The following is a 25451-nucleotide window of genomic DNA, read 5'->3' as shown; positions in this document are numbered from 1 at the left end:
GGCTCCGTGGTGCTGTCAGCCGGACCAACTGCAACTGCTAGAATTCAGAGGGGAGGGAGAAAGTGGTACCGTGCTCGTTACCTGTGTGATCCAGGAAGAGGAGGTCACGCTCATCTTGTACATCTTAGACTTGTTTTTATTTGTTACCAGCGACTGTTCATGTAATGCACTCCCTTAACCAGGAAATTAGAGCATTCTCCAGGACTAATCTCAGGAAGCAATGCACCAGGGTGACAACATTAACTGGGAAAAAAATTATAGAAACCTGGAAAGATGCCAGAATTCACGTGGTGGAAGAAGTTGAGCCTGGCAGTGGGGGTGGCTGTGGTTTTGTGCAGGACCTAAGCCTGGACCTGCAAGTTGGTGTTATTAAGCCATGGTTGCTACTGGGTGAGTATATGTATTGGCTCCTGAGTCAGGGTCATCATTTTGCTTATTCGTTTTTTACAGTATTCTTAATTCAGTTGGAATCAGTTACACAGTTGGAAAGTTGAAACATTTGCATTTTGGCTTTAGAACTCACTGTAGATGAAGAGTCTTTTCTGGCCAAAAAAAAAAAAAAAAAAAAAAAAAAAGTCTTCACACGTACACACTCTATTAATTAGAAACACATGCCCTAATATACACAGTATTAAGTAGCTGGAATACAAATAATTGTCATCCTGTTTTTCTAAATTTACAGGGTGGATATGAATCTCCAATATATGGAGATTAACAGGGAAAACAAGCCAGATGCTTTATTTATAAGGAAAGGATGTTTGATGAATCCCCTGCACCAGTGGATTGGAGGACTTCTCCCTCAAATTGAGCAGGGATAACTACAAGTTGTGTGTGTGTGTGTGTGTGTGTGTGTGTTTAATTTCATCAGACTAAATAGAACAAGTTGTTATGGAAGTTTACATATGAAAAATCCCAACAATAAGAACAGTAGAAAAAGCAATGGTTCTGGAGTTAGAATGCTGGCTCTGCCACTTACTATCTCTTTAACCTCAGGCAAATCACTAACCTTTCTGGACTTCAGTTTCCTCAACTGTAAAATAAGGAGGTTGGATTCAGTGACTTCTAAGGTCACTTCCAGCTCTAAATCTATTTTCCTATAAGGTCATGGTGTTGTGTTTCACTTCTTGCATAAGAAAAACAAGGTTATGTTGCTTTTACCCTATTTGACCAGTCAATAATCAAAAGAATTGGCTGACCTAATTAATGCCTGATTACATGTGATTGAGAGAGATAAGTTATGTGTAACATTATATATAGTCAATGATAATTTTAAAAGAAAGGTAGAAAATATTTATGGCTATAGAAGGAGAAAAAGTTTTAAGAGAAATTCATCATGACACAGTTATGTAATGGGCCTTTCTTCTTCTATGGGTGCCAACGGCACCCAAAGTAAGCATCTTCTAATCATGACTTCATGTAATCACAGTGATTATTTCTATAGAGTTCAAGAAATGGGCTCTTTGTCATGAAGTATTGCACTTGTTTCCCTTTATTGTCTTCTGTACTAGGTCATTCCTTATTTTTGCTTTCACTTAACCAAAAGGTAAGTATGAAGAGTCATTTCACTAAGATTTTAAAAAAATAATTGCCCTTGTGACTAAATTGAACTATAGTTACTTCTATAACTATTACTAAAGCCTACATTGTTTGTTTTATATTTTTAAATGACATGCTACCCATTTGTAGTTTTTTTAAATTTGATTTGAATATTTGAAATTTGAATATTTGAAAATAATTTGGATTATTTCCCTTTTTAAAAAAAAAAGAAATAGAGAAATTGAAAATTTTGGCCTATTGAATGGTTTACCTTCAGTTACACAGAGAATCCTAAGATAGAAATTAGAAGGGCCCACTTTGCTCTGGAACTAATTTGTTTGTGACCTTTGGTAAGTCTTTTCTTCTTGTTGGGCTTTAGGACCTTTGTGTTTAAAATGGAATTGATAACATCTATTTCACAGAACTGTTATGATAATAAAGAATAGAAGAATTTTAAGGTTCTTTGAAAGATGTAAAATTCTGTACAACTGGAAGGTGGCAATTTTAGTTGGGAATTACTGTCATTTGGGCATTTTGCCAGACAAAGGACTTGCCTTTATTAATTTTTGGAGAAAATAATGGTTGATATCAGGAGCCCCAGGCAAAAAATTACTTTATGAAGAATTGGCTGAAAACTTTGCAAATATCTTATTTCCCATGAACTTACTTTAGAAAGTTCACCAGACTCCCTTGCCAGGACTGGAAAAGAATATAATTTTTTTAGTTCACTTTTTCCAAGGATGTCTATTCACTAGTTGTTTAATTCCCTATTTGGCAAAAACAACACAAGAAATTTGTGGAGGGTTGCTATACTATTGGAAGGCCTACATTAATGAACATCATTGTAGAATTATTTTACAAAATAGAAAGAAGGCACAAAGTCTTAATCTGGAAAATAAATTATACTTTTTTACAAAGTTACAAGAAGGAAACAAATTAATCTTTGCATTATTTTTGACTGGACTTGTTCTGAATGGACATACAAAAGCAGTTTTGCTCAGATGAGGATATGTTAGAGCCTTGAGATAAACTTTTTATGTTCCCTTTCATTTCATCAAAAGGGTTATCTTCTTTAGCATCCCACCTCTTAAATTTCTTAGAGAAGTCATTTAAGGGGGCAGCTGGGTAGCTCAGTGGATTGAGAGCCAGGCCTAGAGACGGGAGGTCCTAGGTTCAAATGTGGCCTCAGACACTTCCTAGCTGTGCGACCCTGGGCAAATCACTTAACCTCCATTGCCTAGCCCTTACTACTCTTCTGCCTTGGATCCAATACACAGTATTGTCTCCAAGATAGAAGGTAAAGGTTTAAAAAAAAAAAGTCATTTAACCTCATTAAACTTCAGTTTTCTCACCTATAAAATGACAGGGTTGTGCTAGATGTCCTTTAAGGTCCCTTCCAGCTCCAAATTTATGATTCTATGTTTTGTGATCTATGAACTACTTTCTGCCATCCCTTTCCAATGGGACACATGACCTCTTTTGCACTGTTCTTTTTATCCCAGAAGCTCTGCCATATGAATAATGTATAATCTGCTTCCTAACCACTTCCTGTCTCTATTTTAGTGGCCTGATATTATTTCTAGTTTTATTTCTCCAAATTCAACTTTCTCCTGCCCTCCCTCCCAGAATGACATGCTAATTGGCAACTTTGAGTTTTGCCTTGCTTTGTTTCAGTGAGAATAAAAGAGTTGGAGAGACATAGATAATTTATTGTTTTTTAAAAAGTTATTGATATAAGATGATTAAGTATCTGTTTGATGACTAAATGTACTGCAATATTTAAATATATACATGTGGTGTATATATATAATTCTATGAACACTTAATAACAATAGTGTAATAATAGATGGGACAGCTAGGTGGTTCAGTGGATTGAGAGCCAGGCCTAGAGACAGCAGGTTCTGGATTCAAATTTGACCTCAGACACTTCTAGCTATGTTACCTTGAGCAAGTCAGTTAATTCCCATTGCCCTTACCACTCTTCTGCCTTGGAACCAATACACATATTGATTCTAAGATGGAAGACATTATCATTATAGATTATGAATTAGGAGGGAATTTGGAGACTACCTAAACCAACCCTTTCTTTTAACAGATGTGAATGGAGATGACATGGAGAATGATTAAGTGATTTGTTCAATAAATTATTGATTCAATAAGTATTTTTTATGTATTCATTATGTGCCAAGCAGGAGACAAAGTGATGTGGATGGAGAGGATCTGGATTCAAGTTTTACCTCTGACTCATACTGATTATTATATGACCCTAGGCACTTTAAGTCCTTTAAACTTTCAATGGCCCAGATAAGTCTCTGAGGCTATAAACCATAGGAGAATTACTCATCTGTATTGGTAGAGGGAGTTTTTTTTTTTTTAAACCCTTACCTTCTGTCTTAGAATCAATACTGTGTACTGGTTCCAAGGCAGAAGAGTGATAAGGGATAAGTAGTGGGGGTTAAATGACTTGCCCAAGGTCATACAGGTAGGAAGTGTCTGAGACCAGGTTTGAACCTAGGACCCCCAGTCTCTAGACCTGGCTCTCAATTCACTGAGCTACCCAGCTGCCTAATAGAGGGAGTTTTCTATTAGGAATGTCCTTCACTAATAAAATCACAAGTTTGGCCAAAAATATGTGTCAGGTATTAGAAATAAAGAGAAAAATGAAATATCTCTGCTTTGAAAGAGCTTACATACTATTGGGGGAGATATGAACCCAGATAAATCAAAATAACATATACAAAGTTATTTCTTTCTGAGAAAGGGAGAAGAAACCAGGCCCTAAGAGAATTAGCATAGATCTTAGGTGATTCATCCTCAAAGGTCTCTCTTCAGGATGGGTCTTGGAGGTTTAGCAAGTGATCCAGTTTGCCTAGAATGTAGAATTTAAAATGAGATGAATGAGGGATAGTGAGTGGATAAAGAGTCAGGCCTAGAGATAAGAAGTACAATCTGGCCTCAGACACTGCCTAGCCATGTTATCCTAGGCAAGTCACTCAACCCCCATTGCCTATCTTTTACCACTCTTCTGCCTTGGATCCAATACACAGTATTGATTCTAAGAGGGAAGGTAAAGGTTTAAAAAAAAGATACCTATGGGGAGTGCTTTTGGGGAAGTTTAATATGCATTGGTGATTTGAGACAAAAGCTCAGAAGAAAGACTAGAGTTGGATATTTAGGTGTGGAAATCATCTACATAAAGATGATAGTTAAATAAATGACAGCTGATGAGATGACCTAAAGAGAGAAGAGAAAAAGGCCCTGGAGAGAACCCAGGAGTATACCCACACAGAGGGGGAAAGGACATGGATGATGACACAGCAAAGAAGAATGAGAAGAGATAGTCATTCAGAGAGGAAAAGAACAAGGAGAACAATGCCAGAAGAAGAAGAAAAGAATATCCAAGAGGAGAGGGTGATCAGCAGAGTTAAATGCTGCATTGGTCATGAGCTCCCATGAAACAAGGAACTGTTAGTAGCTCTACTTTTTTTTCCTTTTTGATTTGTAAGAACCATTTGGAGACCACTAGTTATTTATGCCTATACTTTATTTTTTAATTTTTAAATTTTTATTAACTTATTTAGAATATTTTTCCATGGTTACATGATTCATGTCCCTTTCCTCCCCTATTCCCTCCCCCCTCCCTAAGCTGACAAGCAATTCCATTGGGTTAAACATGAATCATTGTTGAAAACCTATCGCCATATCAATATTTACAATAGTGATCATTTAAAGTCAAAATCCCCAATCGTATCCCCATCGAACCATATCATCAATCATATATTTTCTTCTGCATTTTTGCTCCCACAGTTCTTTCTCTAGATGTGGGTAGTGTTCTTTCTCATAAGATCTGCAGGATTGTCCTGGATCATTACATTGCTGCTAGTAGAAAAATCTGTTACATTAGATTGTGCCATAATGTGTCAGTCTCTGTATACAATGTTCTCCTGGTTCTACTCCTTTTGCTCTGCATCAATTCCTGGAGGTCTTTCCAGTTCATTATGTTTATACTTTAGCAACTATAAAAGTACCGACTTTTTTTTTTTTTCAAAAGCAAAATTCCATTTGACAGCATGAATTCCTTATATGTTTTCCTTTATGTCCTTATAAAGCTTGCTATTATTGTTCATAATTACCACTCTGTAGGTAGTTCCAACTGGTTATAAATTTTCTTGGAGTATACTAGTATATGTAAACTGCTTTTCAGTTTAGTCTTCCCAGATAATAGTTCTTGGAATCCCATATAGCATCCATTCCAGGCTCACTCCCCCAATTTATACTCAGGTTAGGTACCCAGAGTAACAACTGCATCAGTTTCTAGGGGTAACCCTCTGGGTGACTACTCCTAACACTAGAGTTAGCTCTAGAGTTGCCACTGGCATTCTTCTCATTAAGAATTAGCCAGAATATTGAACTAGCTCTTAGGAAAAAGTCTAATGTTATAGCAAGAGTGGTAGCCACAAAGCATTCCCCCCAACCCTGGGCATACTCTCCCACAAATACACACAGACTATATGGGAGGAGAGTAGATACAGACTTAATACGATAGAGAGCCACACTTGTGGCCATGCCATAACTATAGAACTGTACTGTTTTGTCCTTTCTCCAGAGAATACTCATGAAGTTCCAAGCAGGGCAGAGCATCAGTGTTCCTGACTGGCTAGTCCTTTCATAGATAGGTTGGACTGACTCTTCAAAAGGTATAACATCTCTTCTGCATTGGTTAGGCTAGAGGCAGTTTGCTCAAACACCTGGCTGGATCCTCACTGAGCTGATAGCGCAATGGTCGGCAACCTTTTTGGCTGTGAGAGCCATAAAAAACGTGCAGGAGGAGGAGGAAGGCCGTGGAATATGGGGCAGGAGCTGAAGGGCCCCCTGGGGCACATCCTTGGGCTCTGCCAGGACTGGCAGGTTGGGAGGTGGAGCCAGATATGGCTGGAGAGCCATACGTTGCTGACCCCTGCTCTAAACAATCACCCAAGAGCGATAGTGTATGCTATTCCAGGCTGGGCTTGCTCCTTGATAGGCCTCAGAATCCTTGCCAAAGTATGGAATGGCTTATTTGCACCTGAAAGAAACTTTTTTTAATGGTTGACTAAAATATATGAAAAGTATAAATAATATGGTAGTCGCCAATTCAAATTCTAACTAAATATTGCTCTGGTGGCTCTACTCAGCCAGAACTTGTTGATCTTCAACCCGAATTAAACGCCCTCCAGAAGACAGGAAGGGAAAGCCAGCTATCCACTCAAATTCCCTTCAAGAGGCAGATCAAGACAATGACTTGAGCTGAAGGTGATTCCTGAGGCGGACTTTCTTCCTTGAACTGACCTTCTTCTTGAAGCTGACTTCCCTCTTGAAGTCCAACTCTTTCTTGGAGTCAACTCCTTCACCTCCAGAAACTCAGGGCCTTTTATAGTGGCTTCTTGTCTTCCAGATTGTCTAGCGCTGCCCAGGGGGCAGTTTGTGGGAATCAGTTCTCACCTTCTGGAGGGGTGAATACTCTTCAAAAGGGTTCACAGATTCCTGGCTGATTGAGTTTCTGAGGATGTGAATTCACTAAGTGGTTTTGAGAGCTCCTCCACCTAGTTCAAGCTTTTGTTGATTCAATCAAAAGGTGGACAAAGGAGAGTTAATCCTGTCTTCACAATCTAGGAGGTACTTAAGTTAGTGTTAAGCAAAGTATTAGCTCCAACTAGGCAAAGAGAATAAAGAACTCCCTGATAGATAGATAGATAGATAGATAGATAGATAGATAGATAGATAGATAGAACAAACGNGATAGATAGATAGATAGATAGATAGATAGATAGATAGATAGATAGATAGAACAAACGAACCTATAAAATCACCAAGTTTCTTTTGTTCAAGAGATAAAGGGGAAGAGGGCCTTTAAAAGCCCAAGTCAGAAGGTAGTTTGGAGAAAAAGCCAGCAGCCTACTCACTTGATATTACCAAGGCCACATTTACCAACTGTTTGTATCTTCAGAAAATGCATTCTTTATATATTCTTTTTTGTGCATGTGCACAGAAATTGGAATTTGCCAGTAGTCTAAAGTTATATTAGAGGCAGCTTCCTGTTTTCTCAAATGTAAAAGGAAATAAAAAGTTAAGCTCTGGCAGTGGAGGTAGGGACATGAAAACACTTGTTCTTCCCTTAAAACCAAGGAATAGAGTATTTTAGTTTCTTCCTAAGCTTTGTAGGGATGAATCAACATGTTTGTGTGCAAAATCTGAGAATAAAAATGCTGTTGCTATAAAAGGGATTCCATTTCAGGAGAATATAAGATTTAGAAGTCTCCAAAAATAAAGCTTATAGGCTTCTCTGCCCTTGGCTGTTGTAACAAATACTGATTGTCTGAGGTTGGCTGTATTAACAGCCAAGTAATTGGAGCCAATTTGTCAAGTTCCTGAGATAACACTTCAGAGTATGTATGTGTGGGGGTAGTTTCACAGTCTCTGAGTTTCAGGTTCATAATGACAGTCCAAAATCCTAAACTCTCTCAGAGGATCCTTGGAATTAGCTAAAACATAATAGTTGGACTAGAAAAGACCTTTCAGAAAACAAGTTATAGGCCTGGGGTTAGCCAGGGTGTGACTGACTAATCTGCCAGCACTGGTTCACTGTGTCTGATACTACAACTGATTTATTTATTCAGTAGCCTTCTGTTGCATATTTAATGTGCATGGCTCTAGTCTAAGAGGGAATTTAAAAAATGAATGAAACTCAGTTCTGTCCTCAAGTAGTTTGTAGTCTATTAGCAGAATTGCAACATGAACATAAATAACAATAATTCCAAATAGACTAAATAGTTATACAGTGCTAAAAGAGTTCAGAGATGGCAGAAATCTAAGAAAAGGCTTATAAGGAAAACAATATCTGATCTCTGCTTTGAAGAATTAATAGATTTCAACAGTAGGAGACTGAGCTGAAGCAATATTCTAGATAGTGGGGAGCAAATGTGCAAAGGGAAGGAAGATAGTAAACATGTAGGGGGAATATAGAGAAGCACAATTTAGGAGTGTCATAAATATATATGAAAGAAAGTAGTAAAAAGACAAGATCAAAAAGATGGAATCAGACCATATTACAGTCGACCAAAAAGGAAAGAATGCATAAATAAAGCAATAAATAGAAAAGCATTTATTAAACTTACTATGTACCAAAGATGAGGTCAGATGTCCTCTTGGTAGATATGGGAATCTGGAAGGGTTTTAAAAAATATCTTTTGCCTAAAAAATTGTTTAATCATTGAGATACCTCCACCTTTTTTTGACATCATTGCCTTTGGTTTTACCATCTTCAAAAAAGAAGTGAAGATCTAATAGAAGCACAGTGAAGATTTCTTAATTATATTTTTAATGCCTTAGAGAATGAAAGTAATTACTTTTGTTGAGTAGCTGATACTTACTAATTTTGTGACTTCAGACAAGTCACATAACTTCCATACATCTCAATTTCCTTATCTGTAATACGGGAATAATAAGACTAATACTACATATCTTATGGTGCCATGAGGAGAATACTTCATAAACATTAATGCACTATGTAAATATGATTTATCTTTATTTTTTTTTGGCAGGATCACAAGATGTTGCTCATGATTTAGACACACTGAAAAAACACAAGGTAAATTTAGCATCTCCATTAGTGTTTCACATCATTTGAAAGAAAAAGTACATTGTCAGCATTTGAAAAATTTCTAGAGTTTCAGAAATAACCTTTCCCTATGATTTAAATGTGACTAAAATTTGCCTGCTTAATCTAAATTTGTTCATTTATGTGTTTATTAGTCATTTCAGATTTTTGTTAGAACTTGGATCATTTATTAAGAAGGAAAAATTATTAATAAATCTATGAACCTTGTCATTTTTAGATTTTTTCAAGTGAATTTAAAATATTTGTTTACATGACTTACTGGTTTTTTAAGCTATTATTTTCTTTTTGCATTAATTTAATTTCTTTTTCCCATTTGGAATTCTTTGTTGAGTTCTTCCAGTGCTTGACACCAATTTCCATTTTTTTTTTTTGAAGTTTTGCATGTGGTTGCTTGGATCTCACTGCCCCCTGTCGACTCTATATTTCCCTCTTTGTCTCCATAGAAATTTTCAAGAGTTAGGAGTTTCTCAGTGGAATTGCTCGTTGGCTCTGGGAGGGGGGAGAGAAAGAACATGAATCATGTAACCATGGAAAAATATTCTAAATTAATTAAATACAAAATGAAAAAATTTAAAAATTAAAAGTTTTAGAATTTTTTTTTTTGCTTTTTACTCATTTTTAAACCTGTGGACTGGGAATTCTGTCTGAAAAAAGGTGATACTGGGAATGGGGAATAAATAATAAACTGAGGACACACTCACTCCTCACCAGGGAAGGACAGACAGGGGAACACAGGTAAACCAAATAGGGATGTGAGTTTCAGGAATGTCAGTTGACTTGTAACTGACAAACTGCCAACCAGGGAAAAAATCAATGTAATGGGTTCTTATAACTAAGAGGAGATAGGAAGTGCTAACAAAATTGTGTTTAATGGTAATGACTAAGGGAAGAAGGGAGAGGGGTGTTTCTATGCTAAAAGACTAACTTAAAAGTTAACTAGACTAAAGCTTTAACTAACTGAGCTATTCACTACCTAGCCTAAGAGAGCTGAAGAGGGTTTCTCACAGTACAAGTTCAGAGATTCTCCAAGCTAGTCACAGATGTAACAGGAACAAGTTCAAAAGCAGCCAGTTAATCCAAAACAGACTCCAGGGAGTAAGGTAGATTGACCTGTTGTCCAGTTAACCCAGTCCTATTCTCAACCTAGGCCACTATGTTTTCCTTGCAAAATCTCCTTCTCAGTGGTATCCCACACTGAAAGCTCCTTGGGAATATGGCAAAACCTGGACCACACAGCCAATACACCTTCTTTCCTCCAGCTTAGTCAAACTCCCACTCCTTTTTTCAAAATCCCAGCTTCATTCCATTATGGAACCCTCAGGTCTTTAGACACAGCCTGAGTGCTACTGCTTAATCTCCCCATTACTGCTGCTGACTTGTAAGGCTCCTCACCATGAGCTATTTTGCCTTGGTGCTAGGTCTTTACAGCAGCAGTACAGGCTGTATGAGAGGGCCCAGTGCTATGGACTTCCAGACCTTACTACAGGCTGGTGCCAGGGACTGGGACTTCAAGGGAAGGGTCTGAGGTACACTTTTGTTGGTGTAGCCTGGATCCTGGGATCCCAAATTTGGTCTATGCCCAGATATGGAATGTGATACAGTAGAGGGGGTGGGAGTGGTGATCAGCCAGCATTCTATGTGCAGTTTTGCTTCCAGGTCCCTCTTATCCTGTGAAAATTGACTTTCTCTCTCTCTCTCTCTCTCTCTCTCTCTCTCTCTCTCTCTCTCTCTGCCCTACCTTTCAAGTTGTGTTCAGTCGGGGAGAGCCCCCTCACTCTGTCTTGCAGTTGGTTTTTGATTCTTGTTGTTTTGAAGTGCTTTTTAAAGACTGATTTGTAAGGATTGTCGGAGTGGTTTCAGCCACTAAGCTGCCATCTTGGCTCTGCCCTCCCATAGGACTTATTGGAAAAGAGATTTGCTTGAATTTTTTATAAGCCTCATCTCCAACCATCTGTTTACAGAATGATACAAAATTTTAAGAAAATACATGGTTTTCACTATAGAGAGACAAATAGGACTCTACAAATTAGGAGGTTTTTTTGTGTTCTGTTTTTTAAAGCTAGAGATGCTAATTTAATTCTAGTTCACTGACATGGACTGAGTAAGTCTTTAAAAGATATTTTTAATACTATGTCTAGTTTCTTTAGTGAACTAATGGAAGCAGGGCTAGGGTCTGAAGAATTTATAGGAAACTTCTAGAGAAATTGGAGGATACCACAGGAAATGGACTATGGTGATTTTTCTGTATGTCACATTTCAAAGCCAGAAGCCCTGTAAAATACATATTTATTTAAAGCTGTACAGTTTTTCAAAATGTTTTCCTAGTTATCCTGTTTGATCTCTTAGTAACTACATAAAATAAGCAAGGCTTTTGGTGTTGTCCTCATCTGTAAGACGAGGAAACTGAGAAATAAATTAGTTTACTGATTAGCCCAAGGTCACATCTAGTAAGTGGAAGAGTCAGGTTTCAAACCCAATATTTCTCATATAAAACAGTGCTATTATAGAATAATTATATATTATATACATACATACATATAATATATAATTTTTGTTCTTTGGAAAGTTATTTTCAGGTATTTATATATGAATTAGGGTATTTCCTTGAATTTTTATTTTTGGGAATGGGACATATTTCCTTAGTATTCTTTTATTAATTGATCAAGTTATGAATAGATTTAAGGTCAGAGGATCAATATCCAAACTCGAACTTGGGAAAATCATGCCATATCTCTGGGCATTCCTTTATATATAAAATGATTTGATGGACCATATAAGTTCCAAGTTCCCTTCCACTTCTAATTCTGTGATTCCACAATTTATCAAGTGTGCAATATATGCCTGCCACTATGTACTAAGGATCTAGGTCCTTAGATACCTTAAAGTCTTGTAGGGACTACAAGCCTAATGAACCTAGAACAATTTAAGACTATATATATTTGGGGCAGCTGGGTGACTCAATGTATAGAGAACCAGGCCTGGAGTTGAGAGGATCTGGATTCAAATATGACTTCTTAGATGTGTGATGTTGGGCAAGTCACTTATCCATGTTTGTTTAGCCCTTGTCTTAGAGTTGTTACTAAGACAGAAAGTAAAGTTTTTAAAAAAGAGACTATATATTTAATGGTTAAACTGTGTGAGACTGACTTGAAATTCAGTAGGAAAAAAGAGAAGACAAAATCTCTGTGATTTAGAATATTCAGGGAAGGCCTCATAGACAAATAGAACTTGAGTTGAATTTTTTTTTTAAACACTTACTTCTGTCTTAAAATTAATAACTTTCTGTTTCAAGGCAGAAGAGAGGTAAGGGCTAGGCATTTGGGGTTAAAGGACTTGCCCAGGACCACAGAGGAAGTATTTGAGGCCAAATTTGAGCCCAGGACCACTTATATCTAGGCCTGGCTCTCTGTCTACTGAGTCTGTAGCTGCCATCAACTTGAGTAGAATCTAAAAAGATGCATAGGATTAGGACAGCAGAGGGACTAGAAGGAAAGGGAGGGCTTTATAAACTTTATCCTCAAATATTTTTGCTTTCACTTTTCTACTTTTCTCCCTTTTGGTGTTATTTATATAATCTGTCTTAAGGCTATGATTAGAAATAAAGATTTTGGCGTAGTGTCTCTCTCATTTTTTGTCCCTCTCACAAAGGGGTTAATAGAATAATAAAGGTCTAGATGCTAATTCTTCCTGAAAAGTCTTGTCAATAGGCATATTTGAAGAGAACACAAAGTCATAGCACTTATTCTTTATTTCAAAAACATCAGAAAAAAAAAGTAAGTCGTTAAGTGGTAAAAATATAATCTTTAGTAAGACCTGACTATAAGGCCTGAATTTTGTGGCATTGACTTAGCCTTACTCCACTAAGAATGAAAAAGTAAACAGTTCTAGAAGAAAGCCAGTCAGAAAATATTGAGATAAATAAATGCACAAGTTCTAGACAGATTTAACCCCATAAATAATCTTTTCAGAAAAAGCAAAACTCAGAGGTGATTGAAATTTACAAGTCCATGTATAAATTATATGTCCACAATTCATGATTTTTTAAAGCAAAAACTTGCTTTTAGGGGAGTTTATTTCTATCAGAAAGATTCTTCTCTACCATCTAAGGATTATGTGTTTGTCATAGAGACTGGAATGATGACATTAGAAATAGAAGATTTCTTACTACCAAATGACGGCACTGTGGTTAATAGCTATTTAATGATTATTTCTCTCCACCCTTATTTTCCTGAGATTGTGACTCACTTTCCTGGTCCAGTTAGTATTTGGGGCCTCAAAATAAATTCTCAGAAAGGGTGTTTTTTTGTTTTTTTTTTAAGAAGAGTGTTTAGAAAAATGATGGGACTCAGATAAAGAAATTGAACAAGAGAACTCCTTAAGAAAAAATCCCCAGGGCAAGATGGATTCACAAGTGAATTTTATCAAACATTTAAGGAACAATTAATTCCAATTTTATATAAACTAGTTGGCAAAATAAGCAAATAAGAGTCCTACTAGATTCTTTTTATGACATAAATATGGTGCTGATACCTAAGCCAAGAAGACTAAAACCAAAGAAAATTACAGACCAATTTCCTTAATGAATATGGATGCAAAAATCTTAAAATACTAACAGAGCATATAACAATATATCACAAGGATTATTCCCTATGAGGTAGGATTTGATTTATAGCAGGGATGCAAGGCTGGTTTTATTAGGAAAGCTTTCAGCATAATTGACTGTATTATTAACAAAACAATTAACAGAAATATCATGATTATTTCAAAAGATGCAGAAAAAGCCTTCACCAATATATAGCACCCATTCCTATTAAAACACTTGAAAGCATAGGAATTAAATGGCTTTTCTTAAAATGATAAGTAATATCTATATAAAACCATCAGCAAGTATCATCTGCAATGGGGATAATTTAGAAGACTTCCAGGTAAGATCAGAGTTGAAGCAAGGATGCCCATCGTACCACTATTACTTAATATTGTACAAGAAATGCTAGCTTTAACAGTAAGCAAAGAAAAAGAAATTGAAGGAGTTGAAGTAAGCAAAGAGACTATCACTCTTCATGAAAGATATGATGTTATACTTGGAAAATCCTAGAGAGTCAACTAAAAAACTAGTTGAAATAACCAATAATTTTAACAATGTTGCAGGATACAAAATATACCCACATAAATCATCAGTATTTCTATATATTACCAACAAAGTCCAAAAGCAAGAAATAGAAAAAGAAATTCCTTTAAAAATAACTTTAGACAATGTAAAATACTTGCTAAGACAAACCCAGGAATTATATGAACACAATTACAAAACACTTTTCACACAAATAAAGTCAGATTTAAACAATTGGAGAAAACATTAATTACTCATGAGTAGGCAGAGCTAATATAATACAAATTTTAAGTCTGCCTAAATTAATTTACTTCTTCAATAACATTCCAATCAAACTACCAAATAATTATTTTATAGAACTAGAAAAAATAATAACCAAATTCCTTTGGAAGAACAAGATCAAGAATATCAAGAGAATTAATGGAAAAAAAAGTGAAGGATGGTGGCCCAGCAGTACTGGATCATAAACTATATTATAAAGCAGTGATCATCAAAACAGTCTGGTACTGGCTAAGAAAAGAATGGTAGATCAGTGGAATAGATCAGGGGTAAATGACCTCAGAAATCTAATGTTTGATCAAAGATCCCAGCTTTTGGGATAAGAACTCACTATTTGACAAAAACTGCTGGGAAAACTGGAAAATAGTATGACAGAAACTAGATATAGAATAATATCTCACACCCTATACCAACATAAGGTCAAAATGGGTATATGATACAGACTTAAAGGGTGAAACCCTAAGTAAATTAGGGAAACATAGAATAATTTACCTTTTAGAGCTATAGAGAAGGGAAGAATTTATGACCAAACAAGAGATAGAGAATATTACAAGATGTGAAATGAATAATTTTGACTATATTAAATTAAAAAGGTTGTGTACAAACAAAATCAATGTAACCAAGATTAGAAAGGGAAAAAAACAAACTGGGAAAATTTTTACAACAAATTTCTCTTATAAAAGTCTCATTGCTCAAATATTTAGAGAACAAAGTCAAATTTACAAGATATAAGCTATTCCTCAATTGGTCAAAGAATATAAATAGGTAGTTTTCAGATGAAGAAATTAAAGCTATCAATAATCACTTGAAAAAATTTTCTAAGGCACTCTTGATTAGAGAAATGCAAATTAAGACAATTCCAAGTTACCACCTCACAACTCTCTGATTGGCAAATATGATAGTAAAGGAAAGTGATTAATGTTGGTGAGGATATGACAAAATTGGGAAACTAATGTATTGCTGGTAGAATGGTGAACTGATCCAACCACTCTGGAGGATAAAACAGTGCATATTCTTTGATCCTATAATACCACTAATTCTATATCCCAAAGAAGTTTTTTAAAAAGGAGAAGGACTTACTTGTATAAAAATATTGATAGCAGCTCTTTTTTGTGGTGGCCAAGAATTGGAAATTAAGGTGATGTCCATCAATTGGGGAATGGTTGAACAGATTGTGGTATATGGTAGTGAGACTACTGTGGTGCTTTAAAAAAAGGGATAATTTTAGAAAGATCTGGAAAGACCTACATGAATTGAGGCAGAGTGAAATAAGCAGAACCAAGACAATATACACAGTAACAGCAATACTGTGGAGTGATCATTGTAATAGACTTAGCTACTCTTAGCAATACAACGATCCAGGACAATTATGAAGAATTAATGACAAAGATTGCTATCCACCTCCAGAGAAAGAACTGTTAGAGTTGGACTACAGATCAAAGCATACAATTTTTCACTTTAGTTTATTTAGGTTTTTATTTTGGAGTTTCATTTTATGTGATTATTGTCTTACAAAAATGAAATTAATAGAGTTTTCCAAGTTCTTTCCTAGTTTTTGTTGTTGTTAAATTTTTTTGATACATTTTCTTTTGCCCATTTGATGATGACTTAAAGCCTACTTATTTTTATATGGGTATGATATCTCTTTGAATGGGTATTTCCCCAACTAGGGCAGAAATTTATTTGATATATGCTTATTTTTTTAAACATTTATTAATATTTATTTTTTAGAAAAGTTAACATGGTTACATAATTCATGCTCTTACTTTCCCCTTCACCCCCTGCCCGAGCTCCACCCTCCCCCCATGGCTGATGCGTATTTCCACTGGTTTTAACATGTGTCATTGATCAAGACCTATTTCCAAATTGTTGATAGTTGCATTGGTGTGGTAGTTTCGAGTCTACATCCCCAATTATGTCCGCCTCAACCCATGTGTTCAAGCAGTTGTTTTTCTGTTCTTCCTCTGAATGTGGGTAGCATTCTTTTCCATAAATCCCTCAAAATTGTCCTGGGTCATTGCATTGCTGCTAGTACAGAAGTCCATTACATTAGATTTTACCACAGTGTATTGGTCTCTGGTATAATGTTCTTTTGGCTCTGCTCTTTTCACTCTGCATCAATTCCTGGAGGTCTTTCCAGTTCACATGGAATTCCTCCAGTTTATTATTCCTTTGAGCACAATAGTATTCCATCACTAGCATATACCACAATTTGTTCAGCCATTCCCCAATTGAAGGGCATACCCTCCTTTTCCAGTTCTTTGCCACCACAAAAAGCGCAGCTATAAATATTTTCGTACAAGTCTGTTTATCTATAGTCTCTTTGGGGTACAGACCCAACAATGGTATGGCTGGATCAAAGGGCAGGCATTCTTTTATAGCCCTTTGGGCATAGTTCCAAATTGCCAGCCAGAATGGTTGGATCAGTTCACAACTCCACCAGGAATGCATTAATGTCCCAATTTTGCCACATCCCCTCCAACATTCATTACTCTCCCCTACTATCATTTAGCCAATCTGCTACTTGTGAGGTGATACCTCAGGGTTGTTTTAATTTGCATTTCTCTAATTATTAGAGATTTAGAGCACTTTCTCATGTGCTTATTGATACTTTTGATTTCTTTATCTGAAAATTGCCTATTCATGTCTCTTGCCCATTTTTGATATATGCTTATAATGTGCTACTGAAGTCTACAAGTTCTAAAATTTACCTTTGTGTTTCCTTTTAGGTCACTCATATTCTCAATGTTGCCTGTGGAGTTGAAAATGCTTTCCTCAATGACTTTACATATAAGAACATTTCTATTCTGGATCTACCTGAAACCAATATCATATCTTATTTTCCAGAATGCTTTGAATTTATTGAAGAAGCCAAACTGAAGGTAAGGGAAATTAGGTGGTACAGTGGATAAAGTATTGGACTTGGAATCAGTAAGGTCTGAGTGCAAATCCTGCCATAGAAGTTTAACAGCTGGGTGACCCTGGGCAAGGTACTTAATATCAGTCTGTCTTAGTTTGTAAAATAGTAATAATAGCACCTACTTCCCAGAGTTGCTGTGAGGATAAAAGAAATTTTGTAAAGCACTTTCAAATTTTAAAGTGCTATGTATAAATGCTAGTTATTTTGATATATAGTTTGATATATAGTTCACCAAACAAAATTCAGAAATGTAATAATACCAATCTTAGAAAAAACACTTATAAAATTTCTCCCAACATAAGAATTTAATTCATTTACATTCCTAATGATTCTCTTTTTATGCATTTTTCTCCTCAATAGAAATTTTTTAGACTCAATCTTATTCTCCTTCATTTACTGTATGTTACTCTTCTGGGAAATTTTAGAAAGTAAAATTCTTCATTTGAAATATGTAGCGATAACTTCCCTTTGAAAGTTTTTTGTTTGTTTTTATCTTTATTTTTTTTTAATTAATTAATTTATTTATTTAGAATGCTCTTCCATGGTTACTTGATTTTTCCCACCCCTCTTCCCTCTCCATTCCTGGAGCTAACAAGCAATTCCACAGGGTTATACATGTATCATTGTTCAAAACCTATTTCTGTATTATTCATATTTGCAATAGAGGGATCTTTTAAATCCAAAACCCTAATCATATCCCTGTTGAACCACGTGAGTGATCATATATTTTCTTCTGCATTTCTACTCCCACAGTTCTTTCTCTGGATGTGAATAGCATTCTTTCTGATAAGGTCCTCTGGATTGTCCTGGATCATTGCATTGCTGCTAGTAGAAAAGTCTGTTACACTTTATTGGGTCACAATGTTTCAGTTTCTGTGTACAATGTTCTCCTGGTTCTGCTCCTTTCACTCTGCATTAATTCCTGGAGGTCTTTCCAGTTCACATGGAATTCCTCCAGTTCCTTTCAACACAATAGTATTCCATCACCATCAAATACCATAATTTATTCAGCCATTCCCCAATCGATAGACACCCCCTAATTTTCCAATTTTTTTCTACCACAGAGAGTGTAGCTATAAATATTTTGTACAAGTCTTTTTCCTTATTATCTTTTTGGGGTACAAACCCAACATTGGTATGACTGGATCAAAGGGCAGGCAGTCTTTTAAAGCCTTTTGGGCATAATTTCAAGTTGCTCTCCTGAATGGTTGGATAAGTTCACAACTCCACCAGTAATGTATTAGTGTCCCAATTTTGCCACATCCCCTCCAACATTTATCATTTTCCTTTGCTGCCATATTAGCCAATCTGCTAGGTATAAGGTGGTACCTCAGAGTTGTTTTTATTTGCCCTTTGAAAGTTTATAACTCAACTGTTATAGTCTGATTTAAACTTTAAAGTATATTTATTAGCATAACAGTATGACTATTTGACTACTTCAGGAAAGAAATAAGAATCTGTGCTTCTTAACATAGCATTTCAGGGCATTCTGGGAAGTAAATGTTGCATTATTACATTTATCACATGATTACATATAGTCTGCTATAATGTGTTTTATTGGTATTTGTACTGAAGAACAAATGAACTATAGCTGACAAGAAGAGGAATGGTCTTTTGACACCAGGAAATCACTGAGATATAAGTGCTTCAATCTTTTGCTCACTAACTGGATACTAATGCTGTATTGGATCCAAATCAAGATACATATTGGGGGGGGGGTAGCTGGGTAGCTCAGTGGATTGAGAGTCAGGCCTAGAGACGGGAGGTCCTGGGTTCAAATTTGACCTCAGACACTTCCCAGCTGTGTGACCCTGGGCAAGTCACTTGACCCCTATTGCCTAGCCCTTACCACTCTTCTGTCTAGGAGCCAATACACAGTATTGACTCCAAGATGGAAGGTAAGGGTTTAAAAAAAAAAAAGATATATATATAGGGAACTAGGTAGGTATGTTCCATAATGATAATTTCTGAATTTTGTGAACATACTCTTTTCACCAAATCCATTTTAGATTAGTAAGGCACAGTAGTAGTAGGTATAGGTTGTGGCTGGTGGTAGTCATTTACAGAGAGCCAAAACCACTTCCCTGAAATGCACAGTAATTGATAGGATTGGAATTTAGAATTCATTAAATATCTCATCTCCCGGCATTTTCACCAGCTTTCCTTGTATATCAGTTAATCAGTAAACATTTGTGTGCTGGGCACTGGGCTAAGTAACAGGATAGGAAAATCTACAAAATCTTCTAAATAGGGTTTTCCATATTTCCTTTACTCAATAATAATCACTTGGAAAGAATCAATGGAGAAAGCTTTCTAGTTCAGAACCAAAGACAGTTCAGAACTGGGCCCTTCAAACATTTTGTTACAACTCTAGGGTTGAACATTACAGAAAGCAATAGGGGACTAACCCTGTGATTTCACTGGCATAAGGAAACTTCCTCTGTCAATACAGTTATCAGTACCTTATCTACAATTTTGGAGTCCTAGAAAGTTTCCAGGGGCACCTTAATATTAGTAACTTGCTGAGGGTCATGTATATTTCAGAGGCAGGTCTTGAACCCAGGTCCACCTGACACTGATGCCAGCTCTTTTTCTAATATGCCACCTAACTTTCAACCTAATAGAAGAAAACAACTTTTCACATCAGAATTTAGCCACTTCCTTTGTTTGACTTCTTTGGAAAAGAACTGTCACTGATTTTAGAGACTACTCAAATATATTTGTTTATAGTGTGAGAAGCAAAAAAAATTGAAATGCCTTATAATTTGACACTCTTACATACACAGGTATTAAGAGGGGTAAAATGAAGATTTTCTTTACTTCTTAGCAATATTATAAAAACATGATTATTAAAGCTAAAGGTTGAACAAAGAGTAAAGTCTAGAATAGGACAGGAGACATCAAATTATGAATTATGGCAGATAATTCAGTTTAGGTCTAAAATTTGTTATTTTTATTCAATAGGTTGTTTTGAGATGATTAGTTTGTGCTAGGAAATGTGTTTTGATTTACAGCCATGATTTAGACATTTCCCAAACCTTGCATTTTTTACCATGAATACAGATTTAGCTTATATTTATGACCTGTTTTGTCTAGATGATTTATTTAAATAAAAGCTTGATATTTACATGAATTCATCAATTTAATAATTATTATTCCCTGCTGTAGATCTTATCATCTGTTCAAGTCTTCCCCTAGATAATATTGTAAAAGAGTCATAAAGTCTAAGACTAGAACAGTCTACAAAGGTTTTTTATTCTAATTTACTCATTGTATTGTTGAGGAAACTGATGACTGGAGAGAGAAGTGACTTGGCCAAAGTCAACACCTACTTAGTTGTAGAGCAAATAGTTAATTCTTGATTTCCACTCACTGCTTATCTTCCTTTAAGGTTACCTTTCCAGTATCACAGTGTAATAGTTGTTAATGACTATTATCTCCTTGAACTTTTCTCCATTTCTCCCAAACTAGTTTCTGGGGTGTAGTTTTACAAAATTCTATTAGTTTGCTTTTTCCTCCCCTACTTTTTATATTTTCTCAACCTAATAAGGTATATTTAGCAAACCTAGACATGAAGAATAAAAGATGAGAATAAACAAAGGAGATGATATTCGTTCAACCTCAAGCTACCTTATTTGGTGTTATTTTAAAAACTAAAAATAATCTGTACTTTTCTATGTACACAAAGAAAAAAAATGATCAAGCAAATCGTATTTGCCTTTCTACCTATTTTACTGTTAATTCTGGACATAAGGCCAGGAATTTAAAAGGTATCCTTTATAGAAGCATCATAGAGCGTGATAGAAAATGTGTTGAATTTAACATCCTACTTTTCACAATCCCCTAGACTGCCTCCCTCTGCATACCTCCCTCAGCATTGAAATTTTATATCTGACTGAGATGTTGATATGACAAAAAGTGATTCCTACCACTATTTGGGATTGACAATACTAGTGCTTACCTCCATCAGCATACATAATCAAGAGTTGGCCATAATTTAAAAACATATCATCATCATATTAATTTGCAATGCCTCAAAACAAAGAGTAGTATGTTCAATTTTGAAACCTCCACTGTAAAATAAAGAATTCTAGTCTATCAGCCATCAAAAAATGTTTGTTAAACAATTAAGCTAGGTGCTAGGAATAAAAGATGAAAATGAAACAATCTCTGCTCTCAAGGAGCTTATATTCTGTAGGGGAAGACAACATGGATGTATAAAGTATATACAAAATAAACACAAGATAGTTATATGGGGAGGCACTAACTGACAGCTAGGGAAATAAAGGAAAGATTTCATGTGAGGGATAACATATGAATTGAAATCTGAAGGAATGTGTGCGTATTTAATAAAATCAAACTTCTGTACAGTCCTGGAATAAGTATTGTGGAGGGAATCAAAATAATATGACATAATCAGTCTCTTTACTCAAGGAACTTATTATCTAGTTGAGTTCTGGATTCATTATAACCTTTGACCAAAGAATACATTGGAGAATGAGGATAATATCACCATATGTTCATTGTGTGATACCTGGTTTATAGAGTGAAAGGTTTTACCTTTGTCACTCATATTCTGCTTTGAGTTTGTTGGAAGAAAAATGTTATATTGTTATTCCATAGTCTTAAATACAGTGCCACTATTTCTCATTGAAAATGTTTCCAAGAATTGGATCTTTCTAAGGATGAATGAAAAAGTAAAATGCAAGTAAACTCAGGAATCTATAGAGAAGTGAACTCTTTAAAATAGAGACAGCATACCTTTTGGATAGGGTGCTGGTCTTAGAGCCCTAAAGATCTTAGTTCAAATACTACATGTGGGGCTGATGGGGATATTATTGGGGATGTAGACACTAAAGGATAACTCTAGTCCAAGTACCAATAATATGGAATTAGGTCTTGATCAATGATACATGTAAAACCCAGTGGAATTGTGTGTCGGCTAAGGGGGGTTAGGAGGGCTTGGGGGAGAGGGAAAGAACATGAAATATGTAACTATGGGAAAATATTCAAAATTTTAAAAAAACAACAAATACTACATGTGATACATTTAAACTAGTTTTTTTGACCTTGGGTGAGTATTTAATCTCTCAGTGCCTATAGAACAGTTGCTAACTGGCATTGGTTCAGGAAATTTCCTTCCCCAGAATTTCTTACACCATTGAAAACTCAGGTTGGGACAAAAAGGTATTTAAAAATTATTTCAGTGCAAGTTTATTTTCATTTTTTTCCTATTTGGGTTCAAAAGAAATATTACACATTACTCTATAGTTCTTCCTTACTCATAAGTAAATTTTTTTATTATTGTGATCCTAAATAGACTAGCCCAACAAGTGATCCTGATTTCAGATCAGAAAATGTAGGGACTGGAATATTGTCTATTCTGTCACTACAGAGTACCACATTTCATTTAGATCATTAATTTTTAAAAAGCACAAGGCTAGTCAACCTGTATCAAGGCTGTTCCATCAGATCTATCACTTTCATTATTGATGGCATAAACCTTCATTAGCATTTGTTTTATAGTGTGTCTCTTTTCACTTGTAAAGTATCCTTTGCAAGTTACCTGAAACGTTTTTCACTTATTGACCTCATTTCAGTGTCCAATTACAGTTTCCATTTCATATTGTTGCAAGCTCTTAATATCATTATTCCACTTAATTCACAAGCTTAATTAATTTTCAGGTACTTTCCTGCTTTTATAAATACTTCTTAGTTTATAAAGAGGATTGTGACAATATTGAGTTCAAACATGTACCAAACATAAGCTAAAATTACCAGAGTAGAAAAAAATAGAAAAGGAAGGCAGGGCACACTAAATTTAAAAATCCACCTATTTCAGTATTTCACTAAAGTTAATGTTAAAAAATGATTTCATGTTCCTGGAAACATGTTACTTCTTCCAAAATATTTCCTGTACCTCTTTTAGTTCTCTTTGTTAGAACCTACCATTTTATCAATTTTAGCAATTGTAAGAGAAATGAAAGCAGAAGCATATTTTAGTGTTAAACAGAATTATTTTAACTCAGCATTTAAAAATATTTCTAGTTGATACTGCTCGACCTTTCACTTCATCATCTTTAGCAAGAACTGTGTAGTCAAAATGAAATAGAATAATAATACAGGAGATCACAGGGGCCATAGGTTAATCATATGAGTGTAACACAGCTTTATTTTGACTTTTAGACTTGTTATCCTTACATCTTCAAAATAATATTTCTGACTGACCATAATAAAGGATAAAGATAGAGCTTAACCTGTTCCCTTATCTATTGCTTTTCTGTTTTATTTCCCTTGTCTCATTGAGATCTTTAAGTCTTTTTTCCAAACTAGACTTCAAATATAAAATATCTAATTTTTTTCTCCTTTATTTTCTCTTCTTCCATCAATCTGTCCCTAGAATCCTGAGACATAACAAGACCTTTTCTTTTTTTGCTTTTGGCTGAAATTCTCCTCTGTGAAGATCTTTGTACTATAGCTCTCAGCTTTAATGAAAATGGTTGATCAGATCCACTTTTTTTTTTTTTTTTTTTTTTTTTTTTTTTACATTTTTAAACCCTTAACTTCTGTGTATTGGCTCCTAGGTGGAAGAGTGCTAAGGGTGGGCAATGGGGGTCAAGTGACTTGCCCAGGGTCACGTAGCTGGGAAGTATCTGAGGCTGATTTTGAACCTAGGACCTCCCATCTCTAGGCCTGACTCTCAATCCACTGAGCTACCCAGCTTCCCCCAATCAGATCCACTTTTGAAGAATAAATGGAATAAGAAATCTTTAAATAAGAATAAGTTTGAATAAAAAACTAAAAAGATTGAGCTGCACAATTTTTTCTACTTTAAATTACTGAAGGAAACTCCCCCAACCAATGCAAGTTAGCAACTGTCCTACAACCTCCTACTAGGCACTAAAAGATTAACTGAGAGTTTTTGTTTTGCTACTTGGTCACGATTTTAAAGTTACTTAATGTTTGCTTTGCTCAGCAGTTAGAAATGAAGCTGAAAGAGAATGAACCTAATGGGAAAAGCAAATGTTCCTTTCCGAACAGCTAGATCAAATCTCTGACTCTTCTTCCAATTATTTTTGGGGGAATACTTACTGTACCTAGTTTGCCTCAGGGTTCATCTTTTAGTTTTATGGATTTTTGTTGTCTTAATTTAAAATGTACTTACATTCTTTATATATTCTTTTTCTACTTAAAAACATAATGATACTATTACCAGTTTTACTGATATCACTAAAGTGCAAAAGAAGATACAATCCCAATTTTAGGTTTCCAAACTGATTTGGGGAGCATTTATATGTCCTTAAAGAGGAGAATGTTTTCTAAACATTGCTAATGGTGGATTATATTTTTATAATCCAAGAAGAGATATATAGTATGTTTTATGGCAATTGTAAGGGGCATATGCAGTGAGCCTGATAATGTTTCTCAAATGAATGTGGATTTTTTTTTTTGTCTTGAAGGATGGAGTGGTTCTTGTTCATTGCAATGCCGGGGTCTCCAGGGCTGCTGCAATTATAATTGGCTTCCTGATGAGTACTGAAGAAATCACATTTACCAGTGCCTTTTCTTTGGTGAAAAATGCAAGACCTGCTATATGCCCAAATTCAGGCTTCATGGAACAACTTCGAGCATATCAACAGTGAAAAATAAATATGGCAATAAGTAATTGGGCACAATAAAATTCAGGAAGCAGATGAAGCCAACAGTTTGTGAAATGGCATTTCAACAGATGATGTGAAACTATAACTTCTGAATTGACCTTTTAAAACCAAGTTTTTATGATAGAATGGGAGAAACCAAACCCTTTCCTTTTATTACCCTTAAAGTGTAAACTGAGGCAGTTCAATTATCTTGAGCTACAGCCTAAATGAATTTTTTAAAAGTGTTGCTTATTCTTCAGTATTTCAAATGTGTGATAGAATGCTTTCTTGAATTGCATAGACCAAATAACA

The 25451-nt window shown here is 35.4% G+C and overlaps 1 protein-coding gene across 1 annotated transcript; it reads left to right on the top strand.

Annotated features, from left to right (window-relative positions):
- The first annotated feature begins 8 nt into the window (after positions 1-8).
- On the top strand, positions 9-25451 carry DUSP19 (dual specificity phosphatase 19). The gene is made up of 4 exons (XM_044666470.1): positions 9-390; positions 9117-9163; positions 17309-17461; positions 24960-25451. Exons 1-4 carry the CDS (start codon positions 165-167, stop codon positions 25140-25142), a joined length of 609 nt encoding a protein of 202 aa, XP_044522405.1. The 5' UTR covers positions 9-164; the 3' UTR covers positions 25143-25451.

This window comes from Gracilinanus agilis, chromosome 3 (assembly GCF_016433145.1).
Source record: "Gracilinanus agilis isolate LMUSP501 chromosome 3, AgileGrace, whole genome shotgun sequence".
Taxonomy (NCBI): Eukaryota; Metazoa; Chordata; class Mammalia; order Didelphimorphia; family Didelphidae; genus Gracilinanus; species Gracilinanus agilis.
This window is presented reverse-complemented; position numbering and strand designations above follow the sequence as displayed.